The following is a 25,829-nucleotide window of genomic DNA, read 5'->3' as shown; positions in this document are numbered from 1 at the left end:
CACTTCAAACCCTATTTATCTTTAAAAATTTTTATGTACATGTATGTATATTAAATATATATTAATATATGTACATGTTTATGCATATATCTGTGATATGTGTGTATGTATGTATGTATGTATGTGTGTGTGTTTGTGTGTACAGATGAACCTGCTTATAGAGGTCAACATCTGATGTCTTCCTTGATAGCAGTTCAACTATGATAATAATAATAATAATAAATAATAATAATAATAATATTGTTATCAATTTTTTTAAAAAACTATTTTTGAAACAGGGTCTCTCTGTATCTCTGGCTGTACTGGAACCCATTTTGTAAACCAGGCTGGCCTTGAACTCACAGATATCCTCCTGCTTCTGCCTCAGGAGTGCTGGGATTAAAGGCATGCAGCACCATTGCCAGGTGAAATAAAAATAATTTTTAAAAGTTAATATTTAAAGAAAAAAGTTAATATTTATAAGTAACTGGTGGCAGTCGGTGTAGTTTCCTCTCTTTTCTTGTTTTTAAAGACAGGTGTTTGTATGTGTAGGTGTTTGCATGTGTTTGTATGTGTGCGGGTGTTTGTGTGTGTGTGTGTACAGGTGTGCACACTCAAGTGTGTATAGGTATGCGTGTAGAAGAGAAAGGTCCTCCTATTCCTTGGGCGGTGTGACTCCTCGGGTACCATCTTGTTTTCTGAGGCAGGGTCTCTCGGTGACCTGCAGCTCACTGGTTTGGCTGGCCTCACTGGCCAGTGCGCCTCAGGGATCTACCTGACTCTACCTCCCAGTACTGGGGTTACAAGGATGGATGCACAATACCCAGGTTTGGGGGGTTTGTTTGTTTGTTTGTTTGTTTGTTCGTTTTTGGTTTTATGTGAACCCTGGGGGATCAAGTCAGGTTCCTGTGCTTTTGGGGCAAACCCTTTACCAACTAAGCCATTGCCCGAGACCGGAACACTACTTTTGAAATATAAAGATGGGTCTCAGGAGTTACAGAGACAAAATTTGGAGCTGTGACGAAAGGATGGACCATCATCTAGTGATTGCCATATCAGGGGACCCATCCCATAATCAGCTTCCAAATGCTGACACCATTGCATACACTAGCAAGATTTTGCTGAAAGGACCCTGATATAGCTGTCTCTTGTGAGACTATGCCGGGGCCTAGCAAACACATAGTGGATGCTCACAGTCAGCTATTGGATGGATCACAGGACCCCCAATGGAGGAGCTAGAGAAAGTACCCAAGGAGCTAAAGGGATCTGCAACCCTATAGATGGAACAACAATATGAACTAACCAGTACCCCAGAGCTCTTGACTCTAGCTGCATATGTATCAAAAGATGGCCTAGTCGGCCATCACTGGAAAGAGAGGCCCATTGGACTTGCAAACTTTGTATGCCCCAGTACAGGGGAACACCAGGGCCAAAAAGTGGGAGTGGGTGGGTGGGTATGGGGGACTTTTGGGATAGCATTTGAAATGTAAATGAGGACAATACCTAATTTAAAAAAAAAGATGGGTCTCAGAGTGCATAGACATTTGAAAAGCTGAGAAATTTGAGTCGTTATCCTAACTCCAACCTTTGGATAAGTCCAAAAGAACACAAAGGCTCTTGGGCCTGATCGCAGTCACAGGACCAGGTGCTCACATCAGGCTGCGAATCTGCAGGTGACGAGGCCTGAGGGACCTCCCACTGTCCTTGGGACCTCAGTGGGAACTCCCAACCCTGGATCCACTGCTAGCATATGTGTGAGGGGGAGGAAGAGGCAGAGAGCAGAGCTTCCAGAAGCTCTGGGAAAGCTCTGTTGACTTCCCCGTGGTTTATTTAAAACAATGTTTTTGTTTTTGTTTTGAGATAGGCTCTTAAGTAGCCCAGGTTGGCCTTAAATTCACTCTTGTGGCCCAGGGTGACCTTGGATCTGACATCCCTGCCTTCTCCCCAGTGCTGGGATTATATGAGTATACCACCCTACCTGGTTTAGACTGCCCCTATATTTACAAGAGGCAGGGCAGGGTGCCCTCCTGGGGCCAGAAGGAACAAACAGGACCAAGAAGGGAAAGGGTGGCAAACGACCAGCACCAGGCCAAGCTGCAGGCCCTCCCTTCTCTGATGTTTGGCATTAAGAAGCCCGTGCTATGGGCCCAGCTGGGGAGACAGACATCCCCCACCCCCCACCCCCGCCCCCCGGGGAAGTGTAAACTTTGTGTAGATGCTAGGGATGGGTTTGAGGTCATTGAGGGGAGGGGTAGCGGGGGGGGGGGGGGGGGCGCGGCGGGCGGGGGGCGGGGCGAGCTGGCAGCAGGACCAGGCACCCCTAAAGGCCTTCCAGGCAGCAGCGGCAGGGAGGACTGAGAGTAAGACTGCTCAGAGGAGCCCGGCTGTGTGGAGGAATCTGGACTCGATCCCAAGAGCAGTAGGAAGCCACCGAAGCTGTGGCTGTGAGCGCTATAATCCTACATCACCGGATAACGTTTTCACTTCGTTTTCTGGTTGGAAAAAAGCTGATTGCCATGATGACTTTTTTTTTCTATGTAGGGTTTTTTTTTTTTTTCAGATGTAGAAAATAAGAAAGCAATAGAATATGTGTGTGTGTGCGTGTTTTCTTTCTTCAGATGTAGAAAATAAGAAAGCAATAGAATATGTGTGTGTGTGCGTGTTTTCTTTCTTCAGATGTAGAAAATAAGAAAGCGTTGGAATACGTGTTTATTCTCAGGGTTAAATGTGCCCAACAGATGCAAATTGCCTCGCGTTTTCTGTGTGGTCTATAAATGGCAATTCCCTTATCTTTTCCTCTAAATTCCATTTCATAATTTCTGCTATTTCGGGAGCACGGAAGGCGAGCCATCCTCCCTGCAGACTGAGGATAAATTTCACTAGAAGGACAATGAGTCAATGTGCCTCGTGATTTGATGGGTTCGGGGCATCAAAAAGGGGGTTCTTTGGGGCCGGAGAGATGGTTCAGCGGTTAAGAGCACTGTCTGCTCTTCCAGACCATCCTGAGCTCAATTCCCAGCAGCCACATGGTGGCTCACAACCATCTGTAATGGGATCTGGCGCCCTCTACTGGTGTGTCAGCAGCAGAATGCTAATATATGTTAAATAAATCTTAATAATAATAATAATAAAAAGGTTGTTGTTTTACTAACTTATTATACAAATAGCAAGCTCCTCCTGACCAGGAAACATACCTTTTGCTTTATAGATGTGAAATTTGCATTCAACTTTTCAAAATATTATTTTTAAATTGCGTGCATGGACAGTGTGCATGCATGTGAGTACAGGTGCTGACACCTCTGGAGCTGGTGGTATAGGGTATCGTGAGCCATCCAACATAGGTGCCGGGACATGAACTTGGATCTTCTGCAAGCTTCCTCACGATGAGCCATCTCTCTAGCCCCAACATTTTTTGGTTCTAACCTTTTGAAACAGAGGCTCTCACTATGTTGCCCAACCAGTTCTCAAACCTGCTTGCTCCGGCCCAAGGATTTATTATTATATGTAAGTACACTGTCGCTGTCTTCAGACACACCAGAAGAGGGCATCAGATCCCATTACTGATGATTGTGAGCCACCATGTGGCTGCTGGGATTTGAACTCAGGACCTTCGGAAGAGCAGTCAGTGCTCTTAACCGCTGAGCCATCTCTCCAGCCCCCAAATTCACCTTTTTTGAAAGTACATTTATTTCATAAAAATAAAACCCCAGTCCTACTCAGCTCATGTCTGTTGTTCCTCGCAAAACTCGCTGGCCACACGGACTCAGGATTATTTGCTGGATTGATTTACATAGTGGAATATATTTTCTGTTAATTCTCGACTCCAGGGCATCAGTTCTGGAGTTTTCTCTTTATAGTTGTGCTAACATGAATTCTGATGGCACGGAAAAGCTTGTTCTCAGAATTATATTTAGCTCATACAAACTCCACTGCACAATTATGTTGTAAAGAGGATTTAGACTTTCTCCTTACGTTGTTATCATTGCTTTGGGAAAAGGTAAATGCAGAGACTGGCAACGGGAAGCCGTAGCCTGCCGTATTGTTGGTTCTGTTTGTTTAGCGCGGTGCAGGGTCTAGCACATACTGATGTGACCTGGTGGGTGTGTCACGCAGGGTCTATTGAAGACACAGATGGCATGCTCAAATTAGACTATCAGAGGAGGATTTAATAAAGGGACGATTTACAAGGTTTTGGGAGGGCACAAGGAAACCGTATGATTGATACAATGTTCAAGGAGGTAGAAAGAGCCTGCCACCGCTCGAAGATGTGACAGCGGAGGAGGAAGTTACAGAACCCAGAAAGGGAGGATTCTGGGAGCCAGGCTCTTTTCTTTCTTTCTTTCTTTCTTTCTTTCTTTCTTTCTTTCTTTCTTTCTTTCTTTCTTTCTTTCTTTCTTTCTTTCTTCCTTCCTTCCTTCCTTCCTTCCTTTCTTTCTTTCTTTCTTTCTTTCTTTCTTTCTTTCTTTCTTTCTTTCTTTCTTTCTTTCTTTCTTTCGAGACAGGGTTTCTCTGTGTAGCCCTGGCTGTCCTGGTACTCACTCTGTACACCAGGCTAGCCTCGAACTCAGAAATCTGCCTGCCTCTGCCTCCCGAGTGGCCAGGCTCCTTTGAAGAGGGGGCAACCTTCTATCCAAAGACTCTGCCAACCCGAGGCAGGGAAGGAGCTGGGGATACTGAACCACTACCTTTATCCTCTGCTCTGTCTTCTGCTGCTCCCAAGAGCCGGAGGGCGAGGGAGGGCAAGGGAGCAAAACCGAGGACAGAATAGTATGAAGAAGAATAGGAAAGTGAGAGGGTACCAAGATGTCGCCATAGGTGATAGCTATTGCTGACCAGAGTTTGGTTGCTGGTGCCCTGACACATGGTAGAAGGGAAGGACCAACTAACACACACTAACACACACACACACACACACACACACACACACACACACAGAGAGAGAGAGAGAGAGAGAGAGAGAGATCCCCTAGCCTCTAAAGCACTTTCTAGAGTTCAGAATAGAAATAGTAAGATGACCCCCACTGGTTCTGAGATCAGATGTTACTTCCCTAAAAGCAAGCGAGAGAGGTCAGACAGAGCAGGCAGGTTCTGAAGCTGGGGTTGGGGGTGCCAATTATGTTCCATTCTATGGCTGTGCCCTTTGGGTACCGGCGGAATGGTCATTTCTCAAGCAGAGAAGCCAGAAAGGTTTGCCAGCACAATTTTGGAAATAGACTCGTTTTTATGAATGGAGTGAATTATGGTTTTGCATGGATTTATTTCGCGGCGGGTGGGTATGTGCCCTTATGGAGGTCAGAGGACTGTTAGCTGAAGTTGGTTCTTTTCTTCTACCACGTGGCTCACCGCGTTGCGGCCCAGGAGCTGCTGTTACCATCTGAGCTGACTCTGTGAGTCCTGGGCTCCTTTTTTCTGAGCCTGTGAAATCACTCCCCTTCCTTGATGAATCCTCCAGGAAGAGGAGGGGACTGGTCTCCTTTGGGGCCATGACTTTGACAAACAAATCAATTCGTTCCCATTTGTCTCCCTTTTGAAAACAAGCAATCCTCCCGCGTTACATAATCGAATCTTCATGGCTCGCTGGTCTGTTCTGTGTCCTCTTGAGGAATCGGCAGATGGTGCTAAGGCAGAGACCCGCGCGCGCACGCCTCGCCAGCCTCCCGACAGAGCCGCTCACAGTGTCGTCTGCCTCAGCTGTGGGGTCCCTCGCTGCCCTTTGTTTCCTCTGGATCAGTTTGCACTTTCTCATTCCTTTAGGCGCCGCTGGCTTCTTGCCTCCAGCGACCATTCCAAGATTAATTGAAAATGCTGAAAGCCGATAAAATTAAAAGAGAGAGAGAGAGAGAGAGAGAGAGAGAGAGAGAGAGAGAACAGAAAGTGAAGTCGAAAGGGCTCCCCCACCCCACCCCGACCCCTCAAGAGCCCTCCTCCGTTTTAGCTACAGACTTCTACATCCAGCCTGGACCCTGTGTAGTCTGTATTGTTAAATTAGAACGAGGATGGAAACGGGACTGCCCAGACTCAGAGGGTAGGGAGATCTGCCCAGTGACATGGTATCTCAAAAGTGTACCCCAGAGCAAGTCACATCCTCGTAGAAATGATTGTTCCCTAGATAGGGTGGTTCCCTTAGACCAGTTCTGTCACCTTTGCTTGGGAAAAATGATGTCATGCATGACTCTGTAGGGTGGAGAGCCTCCCCAGCTAGGCCCTCAGACGGAAGGAAGCACAGTATTTGGATGCTCTTGCAGAGGCACGGCGGTTTATGCCGGCTCTCAGAAGCAAAGGCGCTTAGCTTTGTGCGAGTTTGAATACGAAATAGTCCTTGCCCAGAGGTAAACCCACCTTGGAGAACTCCAGGTGCCTCACCTGGTGGCTACTTCAGTCTGGTGAGAGGCTCCCGTTCTGGGAAATTTAAAGGCTCTCTGCTTTTCCGTGTGGTGCCGTGGGCTTCTTTGTTACCAAACCCACTTTGTTTGCAAGCCATGCAGAACCGCTAAGTAGGACTGCTTGATGCGGGGCCAGGCACAGCTCCAAGCGCCACAGATGTAACCGCCCTGTTCCCAGACCGCAATGTTGGCTGACTCTGATCATGGGCGGAAACTTCCGGTGATTAAAGGATAGAACTCTCCTGACCAGGACAAAAAAAAAAAAAAAAAAAAACCAAACCGTAGCTGGTTCCTGAAGGTCATCTGTCCATTGATCGATCGTTACAGGCCACTCAGGGTCCTGGCTGTGTATACAAAGGAAATGGTCTGTCTGAGGGAGAAAAACGGCTAGGCAGGCTGGTCTTCGAATGACCATCCATCCTCTACTGAATCTGCGCATCGGAGATGAATTCTTTTTCATTTAAGGATAATCTTGAACTCCTGATCCTGCTGCCTCTTCGTAAGGGACGTTGGGGTTACAGGCATGCACAGTATGACACCCAGACTTACATAGGCTGGTGCTGAACCCACCAGGATTTAGTGCATGCTAGGCACTCACTCTACCTACTGAGCTACATTGCAACCCCTAAGAATAATTAGAATTTTCAATAAAGCTCTTAAACAAAACAAAACAAAACAAAACAAAACAAAACAAAACAAAACAAAAACAGAGCCGGGCGTGGTGGCGCACGCCTTTAATCCTAGCACTTGGGAGGCAGAGGCAGGTAGATTTCTGAGTTCGAGGCCAGCCTGGTCTATAAAGTGAGTTCCAGGATAGCCAGGGCTACACAGAGAAACCCTGTCTCTAAAACAAACAAACAAACAACAAACAAATAAAAACAAAAAACCCCAAAACACAAAACAAAACAAAAAACCAGGGTCTCTCATGTAGCTCAGGCTGACTTTGAACTTGTTATATAGCCAAGGATGACCTTGGATTATCAATCCTCCCACTTCTACCTCCCAAATGCTGGCCTTACAGGTGTGCCCTACCACCCCCACTTTCATTTTGATTCTTTTTATTTGTTACTCTCTCACTCCTTAGTGAGAGCTGATAAGACAGCTCAGAGAGTAAACCTACCCGCAGAGAAGCTTAACAACCTGTTTGATTCCCAAGACACTCATGGTGGAGAGAACCGGCCCGCGAAAGTTGACCTCTGACCGCTCTACACCATGGCACATGCTCGTGCGTACCACATACACACTAAATAAATAAACGTAATAGATTTAAAAATGAGTGTTAGGGATGGAGAATGGCTTGGGAGTTGAGAACACTGGCTGCTCTTCCAGAGGACCCAGGTTCAATTCCCAATACCTTCACAACAGCTCACAGCTGTCTATGGCTCCAGCTCCAGGGGATCTGAGACCCTCACACCTGCCCACATACAGACAGAACACTAATACAAATGAAATACAAAAGTCACCAGGGGGCTGGAGCGATGGCTCAGTGGTTAAGAGCACTGACTGCTCTTCCAGAGGTCCTGAGTTCAATTCCCAGCAACCACGTGGTGGCTCACAACCATCTGTAATGGGATCTGATGCCCTCTTCTGGTGTGTCTGAAGACAGCTACAGTGTACTTAGATATAACAATAAATAAATCTTTTTTTGATGTTGTTGTTTTGGTTTGGTTTTGGTTTTTGAGACAGGGTTTCTCTGTATAGCCCTGGCTGTCCTGGAACTCACTTTGTAGACCAGGCTGGCCTCGAACTCGGAAATCTGCCTGCCTCTGCCTCCCGAGTGCTGGGATTAAGGGCGTGTGCCACCACGCCTGGCTAAATCTTTTTTTTTAAAGTATAAAACAACAACAACAACACCAAAAGTCGCCAGGTTACAAAGCACATCTGCCCTAGCTCTGGGCAGAAAATGGGTTTTTCATTCCTTCCCTTGAAGGAACAACCAAAGGAACGACCCTGGGTGCATGACATTCTGGGTTCCTCTAGTGTGTGTGTATAAACACAAAGACCTCCATGCTCCCTAAGATAAATAAATAAACGCAGAAACAAACACTCACATATAATGAAAGCAAAGCAATCAATACTCAGCATGTGACGGAATTCCTCTCTCTTTAGTAAGACTTTTTTCCTTAAGCATGGAAACAAAAAACAGGCTTCTCTCTCCTTCATCCATGTAACAAATGAGTTCTAATGCCGCCATTTTGAAAACCATAGTTTGAGCCGGGCAGTGGTGGCACACGCCTTTAATCCCAGCACTTGGGAGGCAGAGGCAGGTGGATTTCTGAGTTCGAGGCCAGCCTGGTCTACAAAGTGAGTTCCAGGACAGCCAGGGCTATACAGAGAATTCCTATTTCAAAAAAAGACTAAAAAGAGAAAATCATAGTTTATATTCTTAGGCTGTTTCAGTAGTCTGTTCTTGTCAGTATCGATTATTTTTGCTCAACCTCTCTTGCTTTTTTGTGGTTTCTATTGAATTATTTACATATGGTGGTGTGCTTGGCCTTAAATGCGCCATTTGGTTTTGACCCAAATATGCATTCTTATAGCCTCACGCTCTTTTTCATTTTACTTGGAAAATCTTGAAATCCTCTTAAGGAATGAACGCTGATGGCCAATGGCAGATTTTTGGAAGGAATCCTCTATTTAGTACATCGACCGTCCCCTCCGCCTCCCAGGAGAAAATTGTCCTGTGTTCATCAAATGACCTCAGAGGACTTAGAGTCCTGAGAACAGTTTGTAATCCCAGATTTCTGAAACCTAACAGAGAGATTTGTGTGATCTGAAAACAAGGGGGAGATTAAGACCAGAATTTGATTCTGACAACAGAAAAGAAGCAAGCAGAGATGAGGCCTCCCAGAGAATTAATCCAGGCCCCACCGTGTAAGCGCTGGGCAGCCTTGCAAGATAGCAGCAGCCACTGGTCGTCTCTGAAGGAACTGGCTAGCTGCAGGTCATCACACAGCGGTGTTCCAAGAGAGATGGGCACATGACCACATCGGGAAATGGGGCCTTCTCCCTGCCAAACTCCTTTGCAAGTTTTCTTGAGTCGCCAAACGCAATTCTTCTCTATGGATGCCATGGTCCTGCCCCTCTCTCCCCTGTCTCAGTGCCCTTGCATGGTGAGGATGTTTCTTTCCAGAAGTCCTAAAGCAGTTTTCCTTCTGCACATTTCTCACCTGGTGGGTCTCACAGTCAAATGGCAGAGCAACATGTAATCAGTTAACAGTTATAACACGGTAACACCTAAAGGAGTACGCAAGGCCTCATGGGAAAGTACTTTGAAAGCTGGAGAGGGGCCAGGCATGGTTGCATACGCCTTTAATCCCAGCACTTGGGAGGCAGAGGCAGGCGGATTTCTGAGTTTGAGGCCAGCCTGGTCTACAGAGTGAGTTCCAGGACAGCCAGAGCTACACAGAGAAACCCTGTCTCAAAAAAAAAAACCAAAAAAAAGAAAGAAAAAAGAAAAAAGAAAATGATTTCTACATGGTAGGGTACTTCATAGTAACGACATTTTCATTTCACCTCCCCATGGGTGAGGTAAGTCATCTTCTCTTTATTTGTACACCCACACTTTCCTATGCCATGACAATATGTCTGCGGCTTCCCTAAATCTGAGCTCAATTTCTTATTAAATCTACATTACTTGCCTGTTAGATATATATATTTTTTTAATCCATGAAGAAGCTAACTGTAGTGTGGTTCTTGACTGTAATCCCAGCTCTCTGGAGGCTGAGGCAGGGGGGTTTCTACAAGTTTGAGAGCAGGCTGGGCTATAATTCAGGGAATAACAGGCCAACTTGCCTATGGTGAGATGCTGTATTGAAACAAAGGAAGGGGGCTGGCGAGATGGCTCAGCGGGGAAGAGCACTGACTACTCCTCCAAAAGTCCTGAGTTCAAATCTCAGCAACCACATGGTGGCTCACAACTACCTGTAATGGGATCTGATGCTCTCTTCTGGTGTGTCTGAAGACAACTACAGTGTGCTTATGTATAATAATAAATGAATCTTTGGGCCAGAGTGAGCAGGGACTGAGCGAGTGGGGACAACCAGAGTGAGCAGAGGTCCTAAAATTCAATTCCCAGCAACCACATGAAGGCTCACAACCATCTGTACAGCTACAGTGTACTCACATACTAAAATAAATAAATAAATAAATAAATAAATAAATAAATAAATCTCTTGAAAGGAAGGAAGAAAAGAAGAAAGAAAGAAAGGAAGAAAGAAAGAAAGAAAGAAAGAAAGGAAGGAAGGAAGGAAGGAAGGAAGGAGGCAAGCAAGTAAGCCAAGGGTGAGTTGGCCAGGTGGATAAAAGCACTCTCCTCTGATCCTGAAAAACTGAGTTCAACAGCCAGGACTCACGGGTGGTCACCTTCAGCTTGATCTTTGACCTCCATGTGGGCTATCCTGGCTTGTGTTCTCTCCCCTCAAATAAAATAAGTAAACTGTGGGGGCTGGAGAGATGACTTAGCAGTGAAGAAGAACGCTTGTTCTTGCAGAGGGACCCAGATTTGATTCCCAGCACCCACATGGTGGCCAACAACCACCTATAAACTCCAATTCAAGGGGACCTGATGCCACTTCTGACCTCCTTGTGCAGACTACTGAATGTATGTGGTGCACACACCTTCAGGCACACACACGGAATAAATAGACGTTTTGAAAGATTTATTTATTTATTTATTTATTTATTTTGTTTTTTTGAGACAGGGTCTCTCTGTGTAGCCCTGGCTGTCCTGGAACTCACTTTGTAGGCCAGGCTGGCCTCGAACTCAGAAATCCACCTGCCTCTGCCTCTCAAGTGCTGGGATTAAAGGCGTGTGCCACCACCACCCGGCTTAAAGATTTATTAATTATTATATATAAGTACACTATAGCTGTCTTCAGATATACCAGAAGAGGGAGTCAGATCTCACTACAGATGGTTGTGAGCCACCATGTTGTTGCTGAGATTTGAACTCAGGACCCTCGGAAGAGCAGTCAGTGCTCTTACCCACTGAGTCATCTCTCCAGCCCCAGACGTTTTTAAATGTAAGAATCAAAACAATATCTATGAGGAAATGCATGATATTTATTCCTGGTGCCCATGATATTTATTTATTGCCTGGTGCCCAGTGGGCATAGGTGAGTGCTTTGTTGTGGCTGGGTTTTGGGCATCTCAGTGAAAACATTTTTCCCCCCCTCTTTGGGAACCAAACACTTGACATTTGGAAGTGTGAGCTGACCTTTAATGGCTGAGGTACCTCCCCAGCCCTTTATTGGCCTTTTGGAATACAACTTTTTTTTTTTTTTTTTTTTTTTTACCTCTCGGGAAGAGTGATCCTATCATGCCAGAACCAGCCTATTGCTGTCTTTGTAGGTTCTGTTTGTCCTCAGTGCAGCTTATCCTGTATTGCTTCTATGTGGTAATGAACCTAGCCTCCTGAGCTCCACACTGAAGTCCAGGCCATAGGCACCAATGCTTGGGTCACACTTGATGCTCAGATCAGCCTCTTCCTGGGCTCCCAAATCAAGGCTTCCCGCGTCTTATTCTTTCCTAACTCATACTCCAAACCTTTGGACCCTCCTCTAGGATTTCTTCCTCCTCCACCTCACTTCTGTGTGATGTAACTCCTGATGCCAGTTTATCTAGCTTTGGAGGACACTGTGGGTGGGTGGGGTGTCTGGCCCATGAGCTGCCAGGGCCTGTCTGTCTGTCTGTCTCCACTATCCCTTACACAGACAGTGAGGCAGAGCTGCCGATACAGAATCCCTGCCCCCATTCTCCCTTTCACCCCAATGAGCCCTGACAAAGACCAGGAAGCTCTGTCCTTTAACTCCCATTAGTCGCGTGAACCTAGTTGATCTAACTGACCTGGTCTTCTTGTCTTTCCAGTCAACTCCCCCCAAATGGCTGCTTAAAACAAACAAACCAGGGGCTGGAGAGATGGCTCAGCGGTTAAGGGTACTGATTGCTCTTCCAGAGGTCCTGAGTTCAATTCCCAGCAACCACATGGTGGCTCACAACCATCTGTAATGGGATCTGATGCCCTCTTCTGGTGTGTCTGAAGAGAGCAATGGTGTATTCATATAGATAAAATAAATAAATCAACAAACAAACAAAAAATGCAGTTCTGCTAGCATTATTCCCACCACCACCACCACCACCACCACCACCACCACCACCACCACCACCCCAGACTCAGCTTCTTCAAGGATTCACCATGGCTTGTGGGATGATGTAGTCTCTCCAATGTCACACTCCAAGCCCCTTTCCTGGCCTATGTCACAACCTTTATTATGCCGTCCTCCTCAGTGGCCAGGCACTGTCCCAAGTACCCTCAGCATCCGTATAGGTGACATCCTGACCTCCTCATGTGCAATGACCTTCCCGTGACCCTCTTCAGTCAATTGCCCTTCAAATGTCACTTCTCTCTGCAGCCTTCTCTGGCTCCCTGAAGGTTCTCTTTTGGGCTTCCACAGAACCCAGCCTGTAATTCTCTAATTGCCTGGTTCCCTTATATTACTACGGTAGTCTTTCTCCTCGATTTGAGATATTATATATATATATATATATCCCTGAAGAACAAAGAATGGGTCTTACATCTTGTTTGTCTGCCTTTGAGTCAGGGTTTCTCTTAACTCAGGCTGGTCTTGAACTCTATGTGGCCAAGGATGACCTTGATCCCCAGGTCCTCCAAGGTCAGCCTCCAGAGTGCTGGGATTTTGGGGTACCTGCCACCCTGCCTGGCTGGACCTTACCATTCATTCTTTTGTTTTGAGACGGGGAGGCAGGGTTTCTCTGTATAGCCCTGGCTGTCCTGGAACTCACTTTGTAGACCAGGCTGGCCTCGAACTCAGAAATTCACCTGCCTCTGCCTCCCAAGTGCTGGGATTAAAGGCTTGCGACACCACGCCTGGCTACCATTCATTCTTGAAACATCTCATGAATCTCACCCCTTCCGGATACCTCCACCAACTGTCACCCCAGTCCCAACCTCATCACCTCTCACCTGTACTTTGGGGCAACACCTGCCTGCCTGCTGCCGTATTTGCACCCTCGCGCCCACCGTGATGGAGCTGTATAGTTATGAACAATCCTGTGACTCAAGGTCTTTAAGTATCTGTCCCCTGCCTTCCCTTCCCCCACCTCCAAGCTCGCTGTAGCCCTCCTTGTCTGGTGGCCTCTTGAACACAGCAAGCTCTCTTCTCCTCTAGATATTTGAATCTCTCTGCTCTGTCAGATCCATCTTTTCCCAGATGGAGACATAACTCATTCTTTTGCTTCATATGCAAAGATAATTCCTCTAATAGCTGCCCAGTGGCACTGTCTGGTCTGGGGCATAGTGCACTGGCAGAGTGGTTGCCCAGAATATGCTAGGCCCAAGTTCAAACCCTTGCACAGCTTAACGAACAAACAACTATTTATTGAATGAATGGGCACATCTTTGTACAGCAGATGCAAGGCACAACACCTGGTGGCATGCATATGTATTGGATACAAAAGTTACAAATGAAAAGGAATTCCAGCCCACACGCAGGATTATCAGGGATGTGAATACAGATGTCTCATCCATTTAGCCTGTGAGCGTAATTCTGATTTATTTCATTTGCGTTAATAACTAACTGTGTGCAAGATAACCAGCTTCTTTGGGTTTCCAAAATGGGCGGCCGGGCAGACAGAGGTTTGTCTCAGGGGTGTGTAGGCTTCAGGAAGGTTGGTGAGCGGCAGGCACAGCCGGGATTTACAGTCAGCCCTTGCTGCTTATCGGCTCCTGAGGGATTCCGCTCAGGTCTTCATCTCCTGAGGTTTATGTTGCGTGTACATTGTCTTTAATCCCCCAAATGCTGGTTCATTTCCTTGATCATTTTTGTTCTGTGCAATTGCTTTCCCTGGCCATCCTGGGTCTTTGTTTGTTGATGTGCTTGCCTGCTTGCTTTGAGACATGTCTCACTATGTAGCCATGAGTGGCCTATAACTCTGTAGACTATGACAGCCTCATAGAGATCTGTCTGCCTGCCTCTGTCTTCTGAGCACTGGAATTAAAGACATGTGACACCTTGCCTGTTACATCTATCTATCTATCTATCTATCTATCTATCTATCTATCTATCTATTATGAGTACACTGTAGCTGTTTTCAGACACACCAGAAGAGAGAGGGCATCTGATCTTGTTATGGATCGTTGTGAGCCATCATGTGGTTGCTGGGATTTGAACTCAGGACCTTCAGAAGAGCAGTCAGTGCTCTTAATGGCTGAGCTATCTCTTCAGCCCAAAGCAAACACTCTTTTATTTTGGGTTTGGTTTTTTGAGACAGAATTTCTCTGTATAGCTCTGGCTGTCCTGGAACTCAGAAATCCGCCTGTCTCTGCCTCCCAAGTGCTGGGATTAAAGGTGTGCACCGTTACTGCCCAGCTTTATTTATTTATATGACAGGGTCTCATGTAGCCCAGCCTGGCCTGGAACTCGTTATTCTAACCCTCCTGTTTGCTTCTCCCAAGGGATTTCAGACATGTGCCACCACACCCAGATCCCCCCCCCAAAACACACACACACACACACACACACACACACACACACACGAGTTAGAATAGTTAAACAGAGTCTTACTCTGAAGCCTCAAGTTTATAGCAATTCTGGTTCCTCCACCTACCACATGCTGGAATTGCAGGCCCATGCCACCACGTCCAGATCTTTCTTTTTTTGCACATGCATAGGTAGAAATACACCATGCAAAAAAGAGGGTCCTCCTCGAAGCCCCGTGATATTGGGAGTCTGCCCATCTATCCTAATGAGGCTAAGCAGTGAGCAGGTTGTAAGGGACAGAGGATGGGCAGAGAACAGGGAGGCCCTCGCCTCCAAATCTTAACGTCCCTACTACTAAGCACCTTGGTACAAGGGGGCCTCAGGAGGTGCAGACTGGAGAGAAGCTGCTAAATGAGTGTGTGCCCTGTGCCAGCTCCCTCCTGCTGGAGTCTTTCTTGAGCACCAGGAAATCTTGTGTCGCCACGAAATCAGTTTGGGAAGAATCATTTGCATTTCACTGAAGAGGGGAAACCGGCTCAGGGAGGCTGATGACACTTGCCCAAGCTTCCCAGATGGCAAGCTGCAGAGCTGGGATTTGAGATTGAAACCAGCACAGTGTGACTTCCTGGATGCTTACCAAGGGCAGGAGTCCTCTCTCTAACAACTAGAAGGGCAGGAGGTGGTTCGATGGAGAAACAAGCATAGCCAACGTGTCCTACCTGGAACTTGACCACCACCAGGCACTTCCGGGACAGGTAGCTGCAGCCAGATGCCACCTGGCTCCTCTTCTGTTGTGTCAACTGTAAATTCCGTGGCTGACTTGCTCGGGGCAATCCTAGTCCGGTGTACTCTATGGAAGGTGGATGGACGAGGCATGGATACACTCCTAGCTTTATCCTTCCAGGTCATCTGGCTCCTGCGTTTGTCTGGATGGTGTCACAGAGTGCCTGCATCCTAGCTGAGTCTCTAGCGTCCTGCACCCCTTTGGTCCTATTGCCAAAGTTGTTCTCTCTGGAAAGTGCACCCTTGCTTGACTTTGGGGTGAGGGGGGGGCGACCGGCCGATCCTGGGCATGGAGGGATCCTCTGGGCGTGATAAGGGGCTCCGCCAGTCTCCTTGGGGGAGGTTAGCCAGCCCCTTCCCTCGTGCTCACATTCAGTGCCGCAGCGCCCCCTTGGCCACCAGAGGCGCCCGGAAGCGGGACTCCCCGAGCGCTGGGCGGGGCGAGGGGCGGGGCGCGGCGGCACCTGGGCCGCGGGAGAGCCGGGGGTGGGCTCTCGGGGGACAACCAGCTGCCCCCCCAGATCTGCAGCGCCGGCCGCCGGGAGCTCGAGGCTCCAGGCGCAGAGGCTGCGCTGTCACATGGGCGGCGGCGACGGGGCCGCATTTAAGCGGCCAGGGGACGGCGCCCGCCTGCAGCGCGTCCTCGGGCTTGGCTCCCGCCGGGCGCCCCGCTCTCTGCCCTCCGGGGGCCCCGCACCACCCCCGCCGGGCCATGCGAGCGCGGGCCCCGCCGCGATGAGCTCGCACATTGCCAAGAGCGAGTCCAAGACGTCGCTGCTCAAGGCGGCGGCGGCGAGCGGGGGCAGCCGGGCTCCCCGCCACAGCTCTGCGCGGGACCCCGGGCTGCGTGGCCGCCGGCTGCCCGGTCCCTGCCCCGGCTCGCCTCCACCGTGCGGGGACCCCAGCTCGCGGAGGCCCCTGTGCCGGCCCGTGCCGCGGGACGAGGGCGCGCGCGGGAGCCGGCGTGGGCTGCCCCAGGCGCACTGCAGGCCCCGGGAGACGCTACCGCCGGCCCGCGGGCGCGATGGGGAGGAACGGGGGCTGGCGCCAGCGCTCGGTCTACGGGGCTCCCTGCGATCGCGGGGTCGCGGGGACCCGGCTCCTGCTGGCACCCCCGAGGCGGACCCGTTCCTCCACCGGCTGCGCCCCATGCTCAGCTCCGCCTTCGGCCAGGTAAGGGCCGCGCCCCTCGCCCGCGCTCCGGGCACCGGCGCTCGGGACCCTACGGCGGCGGCGCGTCCCCGGTTCTGCTCGCTCTGCCCAGTCGGGGTGCACCTTGGCTCATCCTGTCCTCCCGCGGCCCTGGCGCTCCGCCACCCCCGTGTCTGATTCAGCACCCTGTGCGCTGTCCACACTTCGGGCCTCTTCCTGGGCGCCGCTCAGCTGAGCCTGCCTCGCACCTGCAAGAGCGACCTCCGCAATCCTCCGGGAGATTTTCCAGGGTCGTGAGCAGCGCTTGGAGCAGGCGGCGCCAACCTTCTCCTCTCTCTGGCCTCTGGCGACCCAGAGGAGCGAAGGGCTTGGAGTCTGAGCGGCAAAGGGGGAGGGCCTGGGAGTACAGCGAGTTGCTTGTGGATGATTTATACTAGCCGTGACTTAGAGTGTCCTCAAAGGTCTGGGAAAGTTAGGGGATTGGAAAAATGGGGAGGAGAAGAGATGTCTGGACAGGCATGAAGGGTCTGTCCAGAGCTACGGCTCCATCTAGAACTTGAGAGTGTTTTCAAGGAAGATGGTATTCCAGGGATGCTATCTGAATGGCAGTTAGGCAATTGTGGGATAAGACCCAGAAAATCCAAGCCTGGGTTGGTGTGCCTTTTAGGGTTAGGAAGGCCACTAAGAGGTCATTGGTGACTCATTTTTGTCCCTCGCACGCCTTTGCCCGCAAGGATTCCAGTCAGCGGGGCATTTACAAACAGCTCAAGGCTACATTGTGGTATTGTGTCGCAGGAGAGACAGGAACCCGTGAACTTCTGAGCAAAGCCAAGATTTCCTCTAGTTGGGAGACTGTAATTGAATCAAACTCAGGGAGTCAGTTCTGCAGAGGCGCAATCAAAAGGCTGGCATAGTTTCAGACACAGGGGTCTAAGTGTTTCTTTGGTAGGATCTATCGCAAAGATAACCACCTCAAGCTCCCGCTGGCTGTGCGGGGATCAGGAGGCCGCGTGTGTTTTTTGCTTCAGAACTGCTCGCTTCTTTTCAAAATACTACTCTGCAGTGGTTAATGCAGGCGGGGCTCTGTCATGAAGGCAGCTGCACGTGGATTCGGGTTGCACCGGGACCGCTGTGATGGTGTGACGGGGCCAGCAGGCACACGGCTTTGTTCCTGCAGGGAGCCCTGTTAGCGGTGCTCAGGAGTAGAGGTTTGGACGCAGGGCCCTGCGAGAGAGAGGGAGAGGGCGAGAGCCTGGCTACGTGCCAAGGGAGATGCTCACTGCAGTGGTTTGTGTGCTCCAAGGAGCCTAAGCGTGTTAGGAGTGATTTGTGGGTCTGGACTGGGTTGTCATTCAAATGCTGTGTTGTGAGTGGGGAGCTGCAATTCACTCAGTTACTAAGCATTTCTTGAACACCTACTTTCCCGGGGCATTGGTGGTACACTAGGAAGCGAGTGGTGGGAAGAGTTAGGATTTGGGGCTGTTTTGGAGCTCTCGACCCAGCCGTTTGGAAGGTGCCCAGTCATCAGGCTGATTAGTCAGTTTGCCAGTGATCTGGCAAAAGGACCATTGCTCCCTACATTTGCAACATTTGCTGGCAGAGGCCTTTGTCCAAGCCCCAGAACCTTTCAACGACCTCTTCCATGTCTCAGCCATTAAGTGGAGACGATTCTCCAGCCCCCGGGTTCTGAAATGTCACGGGGTCACTTGAGTCACAAGGAGCTGGAAGGTGCCATGAAATATTTACTACCTCTCTCTGGAAGCGCTTGCCTCTCAGAGCAGCAGACTCTCTCCCCTTCCACCCCCTCCCCTCAGCACATTCAGTTTGAGTTTCCTGGTGACGACTCCTCTAAGGGATTTGTGGGGACAGGACCACAAACCCATCTAAGAGGTTTGTGTCAGAGCCTCCTGTCTCCTTTGACTAGGAAGAAGTAGTTTCTCCTTGCTATCTCTCTCCTGCATTGAACATTCTGTCCTTAAAGATAGGGTGGAGACTAAGAGAAGGCAAAATGGAGCCCTGAAAACAGAAAGTTCTAGGTGGATCCACTTAGGGCAAAGTGTATTTTGTTCACGCCGTTAACTTATTTATCAAAAATTTTAACTTTTTTTTTTTAAACCTCAGGTGAATTAGGTGAATTGCTTTTATCTCATCAGGGCTTTTATTTATTGAGAGAGAGAGAGAGAGAGAGAGAGAGAGAGAGAGAGAGAGAAAAGATCAATTATAGTGAATTGGGGAAGTTAAATGGTTTCTGCAGGCCTAGGTATAGAGAGCTTGGTCCACTGGGTATCACCAAGCCAGGGTGGCATCTATGTTGCTGTTGCTGATGCTGATTAACTATAAGGCTGCACTTCTTCTGCTTGTAATAGCAGCAGAGAGAGCCAGGATTGGGCACACTAGAGGTATCCAGATAGACTCTCCACACTTGGGGAAATGGGAAGTAAGACCCCCCACCTCCACACACCCCCCAGTGACAACCGGGAGTGTCTCTGCTGCCTGTAGGGAGGAGACACTGTGGCTTCAAGGCTGATGTGTGGGATGGTGGCTGGGAAAGGTACCAGATCCCTAGCTTCCAACTTTGTCACTTTGTATCTCTGTGACCTTGGCATCATTTTTCTCTCTGTGGCGGTGGTTTCTTCTTCCAGAATTGAGAGTGGGGAAAAGCTGCCTTGCAGGGTTGTGATGAGGCTCGCCTGAGATGAAGGATATCAGGGGCCTGGTTCATAGTGAGCGCTGGCTAAAGAGCAGCCTGCATTCCTGTGACTGCCTTCATTAATAGTCATTAAAAGAGTGCCGCAGTCTGAGTAAGCGCAGGGTAAGGGATGCTGCCTCCATGCTGGGCTAGAAAGGCTTTTAAAAGAATGGGCTCAGAGCGCAATGTCAGCGACCTGTCCCTAGCTCTACCAGCTAAGGACACCCAGGTGCCCAGGCAGACTGTGGGGCGTGAGACACGACCTTGAATAAGCACGATATGGATATGAGATCTTGGGCCTTGGAAGACTATGATATGAACACACCTGCTTTTGTTTTAAAGCTTGAGAAGAGACTAATGCAAGTAACGCCCCCAGCTCTGGTACCATCCTAGAGAAACATCTCTCTTGATGTGGAGGGACCAGCCCAGTGTCCATGCAATACGCAAAAAGCATCACAGTATTCATGAGTGACTCCTGGGTTTCCTCGTTCCTGTGGTACAGACGGAGGAGATGGGCCAGGGCCATGATGGCTCGGGCCCTGCGGGTTCAACCGCATCAGCCTGTGTGAAGTTGAAGATCAGGACTGTGAATATCCATTCCTGTGCTACTTGCTCTTTTCCGTTGCCTTTCCTTTGAGGCCCGGGACGAGGAAGGAGAAGGTCAGCCTGTGGTTGGCATCAATCATGATGTTAGGAGAGGCTGAGTCAGTGGACGAGAGCATCATCTGGGATGTCTGGATGTCTGCGTTTGGCTTCGGCTGTTCCCGGTGATCGGCAGGGCTACTCAAAAACCCTCAGTCTGGAATCCAAAATTGCCAGAGTCTGTCCTTGGAGGGTTGGCTTCATCACCATCCCCACCCCACCCCCCATTTTCGAAATGAGAACACAGGCTCTGGAGAGGGCAGTGCCTGTCAGAGGTCACATAGTAAATAAATGGGTAACACCTGTCATCTGAGTGGCACTGGGCTGGCCAGGAATGGAAGTTATCAGAGGTGTTCACAGGGTACCTCACATGCTGTGTACCCCAGCCCTCTCCCTGAGTGTCCCGGCACTGGGTTGTCACCCAAGTTCATATGCTGTTGGTTGATCTGGTGGAGACCTAAGACCGGCCACCCTCCTAAGCGGGGATAACCAGCAATGGGCTCAGCCTTCTCACCCTCTGATCCTATTATTCTGTTCAGAATCCAAAGCAGGGCTCCAGAGGCCCAGGGACTTGCAGAGAATAAGAAGAGTGTATGTCACAAAGTGTTCTTCACTTCTTAGAGGAAACTCCCAAGCGTCAGCCTTGCTGCGTTTTTAAGGGAAGGTCAAACCTCCCGCCCCTGCCCAGTTTAGTTTAAGGAGACTTTAAAACCCCCATATCTGGTCCTTCTGGGTCCCTAGCTGACCTTAAGCCTCAACAATGTCCACCACATTCTTACCCCAAAGCAGAAAAAGACCTTGAATTTTTGTACATTTATTTATTTAAAATGTGTGTTTGCCAAGTGTGGTGGTGCACACCTTTAATCCAAGCTCTTGGTGGGCAGAGGCAGGCATACGTGTGTGTGCATGTATATGTGTGTATATGGGTGTGCATGTATATGCAAATGTGTGTGCATGCACATGTACATGGGTATGGGTATATGTGTGTGTACATGTGCACAAGTGTGTATGTGTGTATGTATGCTCAAGGGTGTGTGTGTGTGTGTGTGTGTGTGTGTGTGTAGGCCAGAAGATAGCTTTCAGAAGTTGACTCTCTCCTTGTACCATCTGGATCCCAGGAATCCTGATCAGGTAGTGAGGCTCAGCAGGAAGTACTTTGACCAACTGCACAATCTTGCTGAGTTGCAGGATGGGCTTTCTTTAAGCATTTGATTGGTTTTGCTGTCTTCTGTCTCCAGTTTCCAAGGACAGAGGCATACAAAGCCAAGGTCGACAAGGACCTGCTATACCTGAGACTGGCCTGCAGGGGGCAGGAGTCACCAGGGCTGAATAACTGGATGAGTGGATGCTGCGTTTAGCCCTTTCAGTTCGAGGCAGAGGAATGGGACAGGTTTTTGGTGCCAGACACTGGGCGGCACCTTTTGTGATATTGTTTTGTTAGCCACCCATAAGAGCCCAAAGGAGGTGTTGTTAGTATCTAAGGGACAACCTCCAGAAGTCCAAAGTGAATCAGATCATCGCAATTCGTCTGACTCGGCATTCTATCCCTGGTACGTCGTCTTTCATATTTTTAAAAAGACTTATTTTTATTTTATGTGTATGAGTGTGTTTTCCCCCTGTTTGTATGTGTACCACATGTGTGCCTGATGCCTTCAGAGCTCAGAAGTGGTACATTAGATCCTCTGGAACTGGAGTTACAAAAGGTTGTGAGCATCCCCGTGGGTGCTGGGAACCGACCCCGGGGCCTCTGCAAAAACAACAAGCACACACAACCACTGAATCATTTTCCCAGCCACTCTCAGTGGGTCTTAATGCCAGCTACAGGTTAGAGCTCCCCAGAGAGTCCACAGACTCTGCACTTGGCCGCCCTATGCCCACTGCACCAGGGATTTCAGGGCAGGGTCCAGCTGTTTCTGTGTTTCTCTTTCTTTTCTCTCTCTCTCTCTCTCCCTCATTTTTTTTTTTTTGGTGTGTGTGTGTGTGTGTGTGTGTGTGTGTGTGTGTTTTCAAGACAGGGTTTCTCTGTGTAGCCCTGGCTGTCCTAGAACACACTTTGTAGACCAGGCTGGCCTCGAACTCAGAAGTCCGCCTGCCTCTGCCTCCCAAGTGCTGGGATTAAAGGCATGCGGCACCACTGCCCGCCTGTATTTCTCTTTCTTAGCGTTATTCTGGACTATAGTTAAATAATTGTACTCCTCACTCTCTCTTGCCCACCTGCGAGGATGTAAACTCCCGTTGTTGTTGTTCCTCTTCATTGTTTCCAGAGCCAAGCACAGCACCCGGCTCATAAATGCCGGGCAAACGATACTTCCTTCTTCCACTTGAATAATTACTTATCAGCGCCTATTATGTACCACAGGCTTTCCTGTATGCGCCGTATTAGCCAGACAGGGAAAGTCCCATTTTCTAACGGAGGAAACTGAAGCTCAGGAATAGAAGGTGATCACAGGCAGAGCTGGGGCTCAACCTTAGACCCCAGATCCTTCCCCATTCATCAGAGGCCATTGACCCAGACCCCTGGACCAGCGGAGTGCTTCCTCTGAGTTGCTTTGCATTTCCGTTAGCGGTCTGCCCCTCCCCAGCTCTCTGGCATCTTTACCCTCTTTCCTGCCCTTTAGCTGTTCCCACCCAGTCTCCTCCTTTTGTGTTCGGGGAGTGGCTTCTTCCTTTTCCCCTCCTCCAGGAGTATGGGCCAAGCAAGGCATCAAGAAACTGCCTAGGCAACACCGTTCCCTGGTCTGCAGCGACACACAGCACCAGAGACATAGTGAACTAGCCAGCGACCTCCTTTTTAGCCTCCTAGGAGGAAGCCTGTGCCACCCACTGGGCAAGGAACCCAGCCATCTTCTCTAATGAAATTCCTGACCAGACATCCCAATGGACAAAAGTCCCTGGGAGAGGAAGCAGTCTGGGCTTGGTGTCTGCGATTGCATCAGGGGCCAGGGAGTAGGTCAACCTCCTGGTCTATCTCTGGCGCCCCCTGCTGGGGAAAAGCTGGATACACGGATAAGAGGAATGCTTCTCTGGGTACCCGCCTACCACTGCCGCGCTCAGACCCGGACATCTGAGGCATGAGAATTCCCTTGCCAAAGCAAGAATTTGGAGGGACAAGGAACACCGAGTCATCTGTAAAGTTCCGACTGTGGGAACTCGGAGGACCATTTTTAAAAGGCAAACCTCCCTGTTCTGCACTCCAGCGAAGCCAGTGAAAAAGACCTTTAGGTCAGAATTGGGAAGAGGATGGGAAGGACCAGAGAGACCTTGGCCACGTCCTCTGTGCCAGCGCTGCCTTCATTCTCCTCTCCTCAAGGCCATCGCTTGGCTTCCCGAGGGTCAGAGAGCCTTTCCACGGCAGAGGGAGCATAAGGAAGAAGCAGATGACAGCTGTGGCTTCAGCTGTGCCGCCAGCCCTGGAGCCTCATTCCATGTCAGCGATGAGGCAAGTGTGAAAAATGGAGCGTAATAGAGACGTCACAAGATCTCCCAGGCCCTCAACTGAGAACCACCTTGCTGCTCAGTCAGCTGGAATTGCCAGTGGCTGATGAGGCATGCTCACCCGGCTCAGTGCTCTCCAGACCCGGCTTACATCTCCCTGGGGTCCTGCGTGTGCATGCATGTGTGTGGTTAGTGTGTGTGTGTGTGTGTGTGTGTGTGTGTGTGTGTGTGTGCCTGTGTGTTCAACCACGCGTGCGTGTGCGCAGGCTGTGAGGCACCCTGGCTTTGGGGGCCCTAGCCAGCTTTCCCCTTCTGGATCTGCTGGCCTAATTCCCAGTTGCAGCTGCCACCTTGGGTCCCCCTCCCCAAGGCAATCTCCCTGCATATTTGGTAGCATAAGAAGGAGGGGCTGAGGCAAGGGGATAGACAGAGAATGGACTGAGCCTAATGCTGTAATCTGTTGTTGATGATCCTAAAGGCTTCCCAGCGCCAGTGCCCTCTGTGATCTACTCTCCAGGGGATTTTTTCCCCCGGTGCTATGCACTTTTTCCTTCTGCCTTCGGCTCCTTAAGAAACTGACTAGAAAGTTAAACCTAGACACACAAACGCACATACAAACCACCAGGAAAAAAAAAAAAATCAGCAGGAGCAGACAGGCAGGCAGGCAGGCAGGCAGACAGACGAGCACGCGCGCTCCGGCTCAGCTCTGTCCTGGAGGAAGAGCGACTGGAGCAGAGAGAGTCGCTGGGGTTGGCAGTGACCCAGACTGAGGTCTTCTGCGCCCCCCCCCCCCGCCCCCAGAAGCCTCCTTCATGGACCCAGAGACCGCCAAAGGGGCTGTGTCAGCGTAGGATGGGCAACTGCGTCAAGTCGCCACTAAGAAACCTCTCAAGAAAGGTATGTTTTGGGAGCCCCCGAGTCTTGGTACTGGGGTTGCGGACATCTTGTTGCCTACCCCAGAGGGGATGAAGTGGGTGGGCATCTGATGTTCATTAGGCTTCCCAGGGTGTCTGTCCAAAACTGTGTCCCTATTCTGACTTCAAGACACCCTCCATCAGCAGATTCTTATGTTCTAGGGAGGCTCTGAGCTAAAGTTAGGGCTTAAAGGTGCCTGGGGTTAGGGGTGAGAGGTCATGGGGTCCCGGAAGGTCATATCTGGGATTCATGAAAGAGGTAAGCAAGAAACCATGTGACTTTGGGGCTTCATGGCTATAAGATGAAACGTGTGGATTCTTAGGATGGCAGTGTACATATTTAGAGTCTAAAGCATCGGAGACCCTTCAGGAGCAGACCCCAGGGCTGAGCCGGTCTGTGCTCCTCACTGGTAATCTCTAAGCCAGTGGTTCTCAAACTTCCTAAGGCGGCAGCCCTTTAATGTGGCTCCTCGTGCTGTGGTGACCCCCAACTATTACATTATTTTTGTTGGTTCTCCTTAACAGTAATGTTGCTACTGTTATGATTTGTGACGTTTGCCAAAGGGGTCATGACCTACAGGTTGAGAACCAATTATCTAAGTTTCGAAGGAACCGTATTAAGCAAGGAAATGTCCCCCTTTGATTATATTTACAATAACTCTTGAGTCAGGGGTGGGAGTCAGGACCATATGGTCTTAGGACCCAGGATGGCTTCTTTTGAGAAACACGGTGCCTGAGAGATATGTGGGTCAGGATTGTACATGTCACTTTTCAGGGTGGATTTACTGCTTGTACGCTAGGACTTTTTTTTGCAAGAATTCCTTGGAGAAAGCGAGTGTTCCCTCCCTCGGGCTTCTCCAGGAAGGTCTGGGTTATGTTTAGAGTGTGTTCTGCTTGGGCTCTGCGTATATTGCAGGCTGGCTGGAGTCAGGTCGTAGACTGATAAAGATTTTTGCCTCCAGTGTTTTCATTTGCCAAATAAGAAATGGGATTGCCAATCGAGGGGGCGGGGATTGGAGGGTCAGGTGACTCACCGAAGGTCTTGGATTGGCTAATGGAGCCTTCACTCAGGTCCCATCTTCCCCATTCTGCTTCTGACCTCTCAATTTAGGACACTTGGGGCTTTTTCGCCCTGTCGCCTTCCTCGTGTGGCTAAGCCGTTGACATCAAATTCCATTTAATCTTCGGCCGTTCCTTGGGCGGCTCGGGGGGGGGGGGGGCGTCTGACGTTTCCATTGTGCCTCAGAGTCTGCCATTCTCTTAGGGGAGGCTTCTGCCTGGGAGGATCTGGGGAAGCGGAAGCTGATCTAAATTAGAGGATCCCAGGCAAATGCCAACGCAGAGGGATATG

The 25,829-nt window shown here is 49.6% G+C and overlaps 1 protein-coding gene and 1 long non-coding RNA gene across 4 annotated transcripts in view; one reads left to right on the top strand and one right to left on the bottom strand.

Annotated features, from left to right (window-relative positions):
* Positions 1-5,216: 5,216 nt before the first annotated feature.
* On the bottom strand, positions 5,217-16,135 carry Gm35515. The gene is made up of 3 exons (XR_387599.4): positions 15,583-16,135; positions 6,319-6,604; positions 5,217-5,784 (listed from the first exon to the last, which is right to left on the bottom strand). It is a non-coding gene; the product is annotated as a predicted gene, 35515 (long non-coding RNA).
* Positions 16,092-25,829, top strand: part of Cabp1 (calcium binding protein 1) — a 25,691-nt gene continuing 15,953 nt past the window's right edge. For 2 of the 3 annotated variants that reach the window (NM_001310715.1, NM_013879.2), the window contains exon 1: positions 24,352-24,461. In NM_001310715.1, the coding sequence (NP_001297644.1) occupies positions 24,417-24,461 (45 nt within the window). In that variant the 5' untranslated portion in view covers positions 24,352-24,416. Of the gene's footprint in view, positions 16,820-24,351; positions 24,462-25,829 lie in introns of those variants that run through there. The other variant, NM_001310712.1, reaches the window with a different exon arrangement.

This window comes from Mus musculus, chromosome 5 (assembly GCF_000001635.26).
Source record: "Mus musculus strain C57BL/6J chromosome 5, GRCm38.p6 C57BL/6J".
Lineage (NCBI taxonomy): Eukaryota > Metazoa > Chordata > Mammalia > Rodentia > Muridae > Mus > Mus musculus.
Note: the sequence above shows the minus strand (reverse complement) of the source record. Positions and strands in the feature narration are given on the sequence as shown.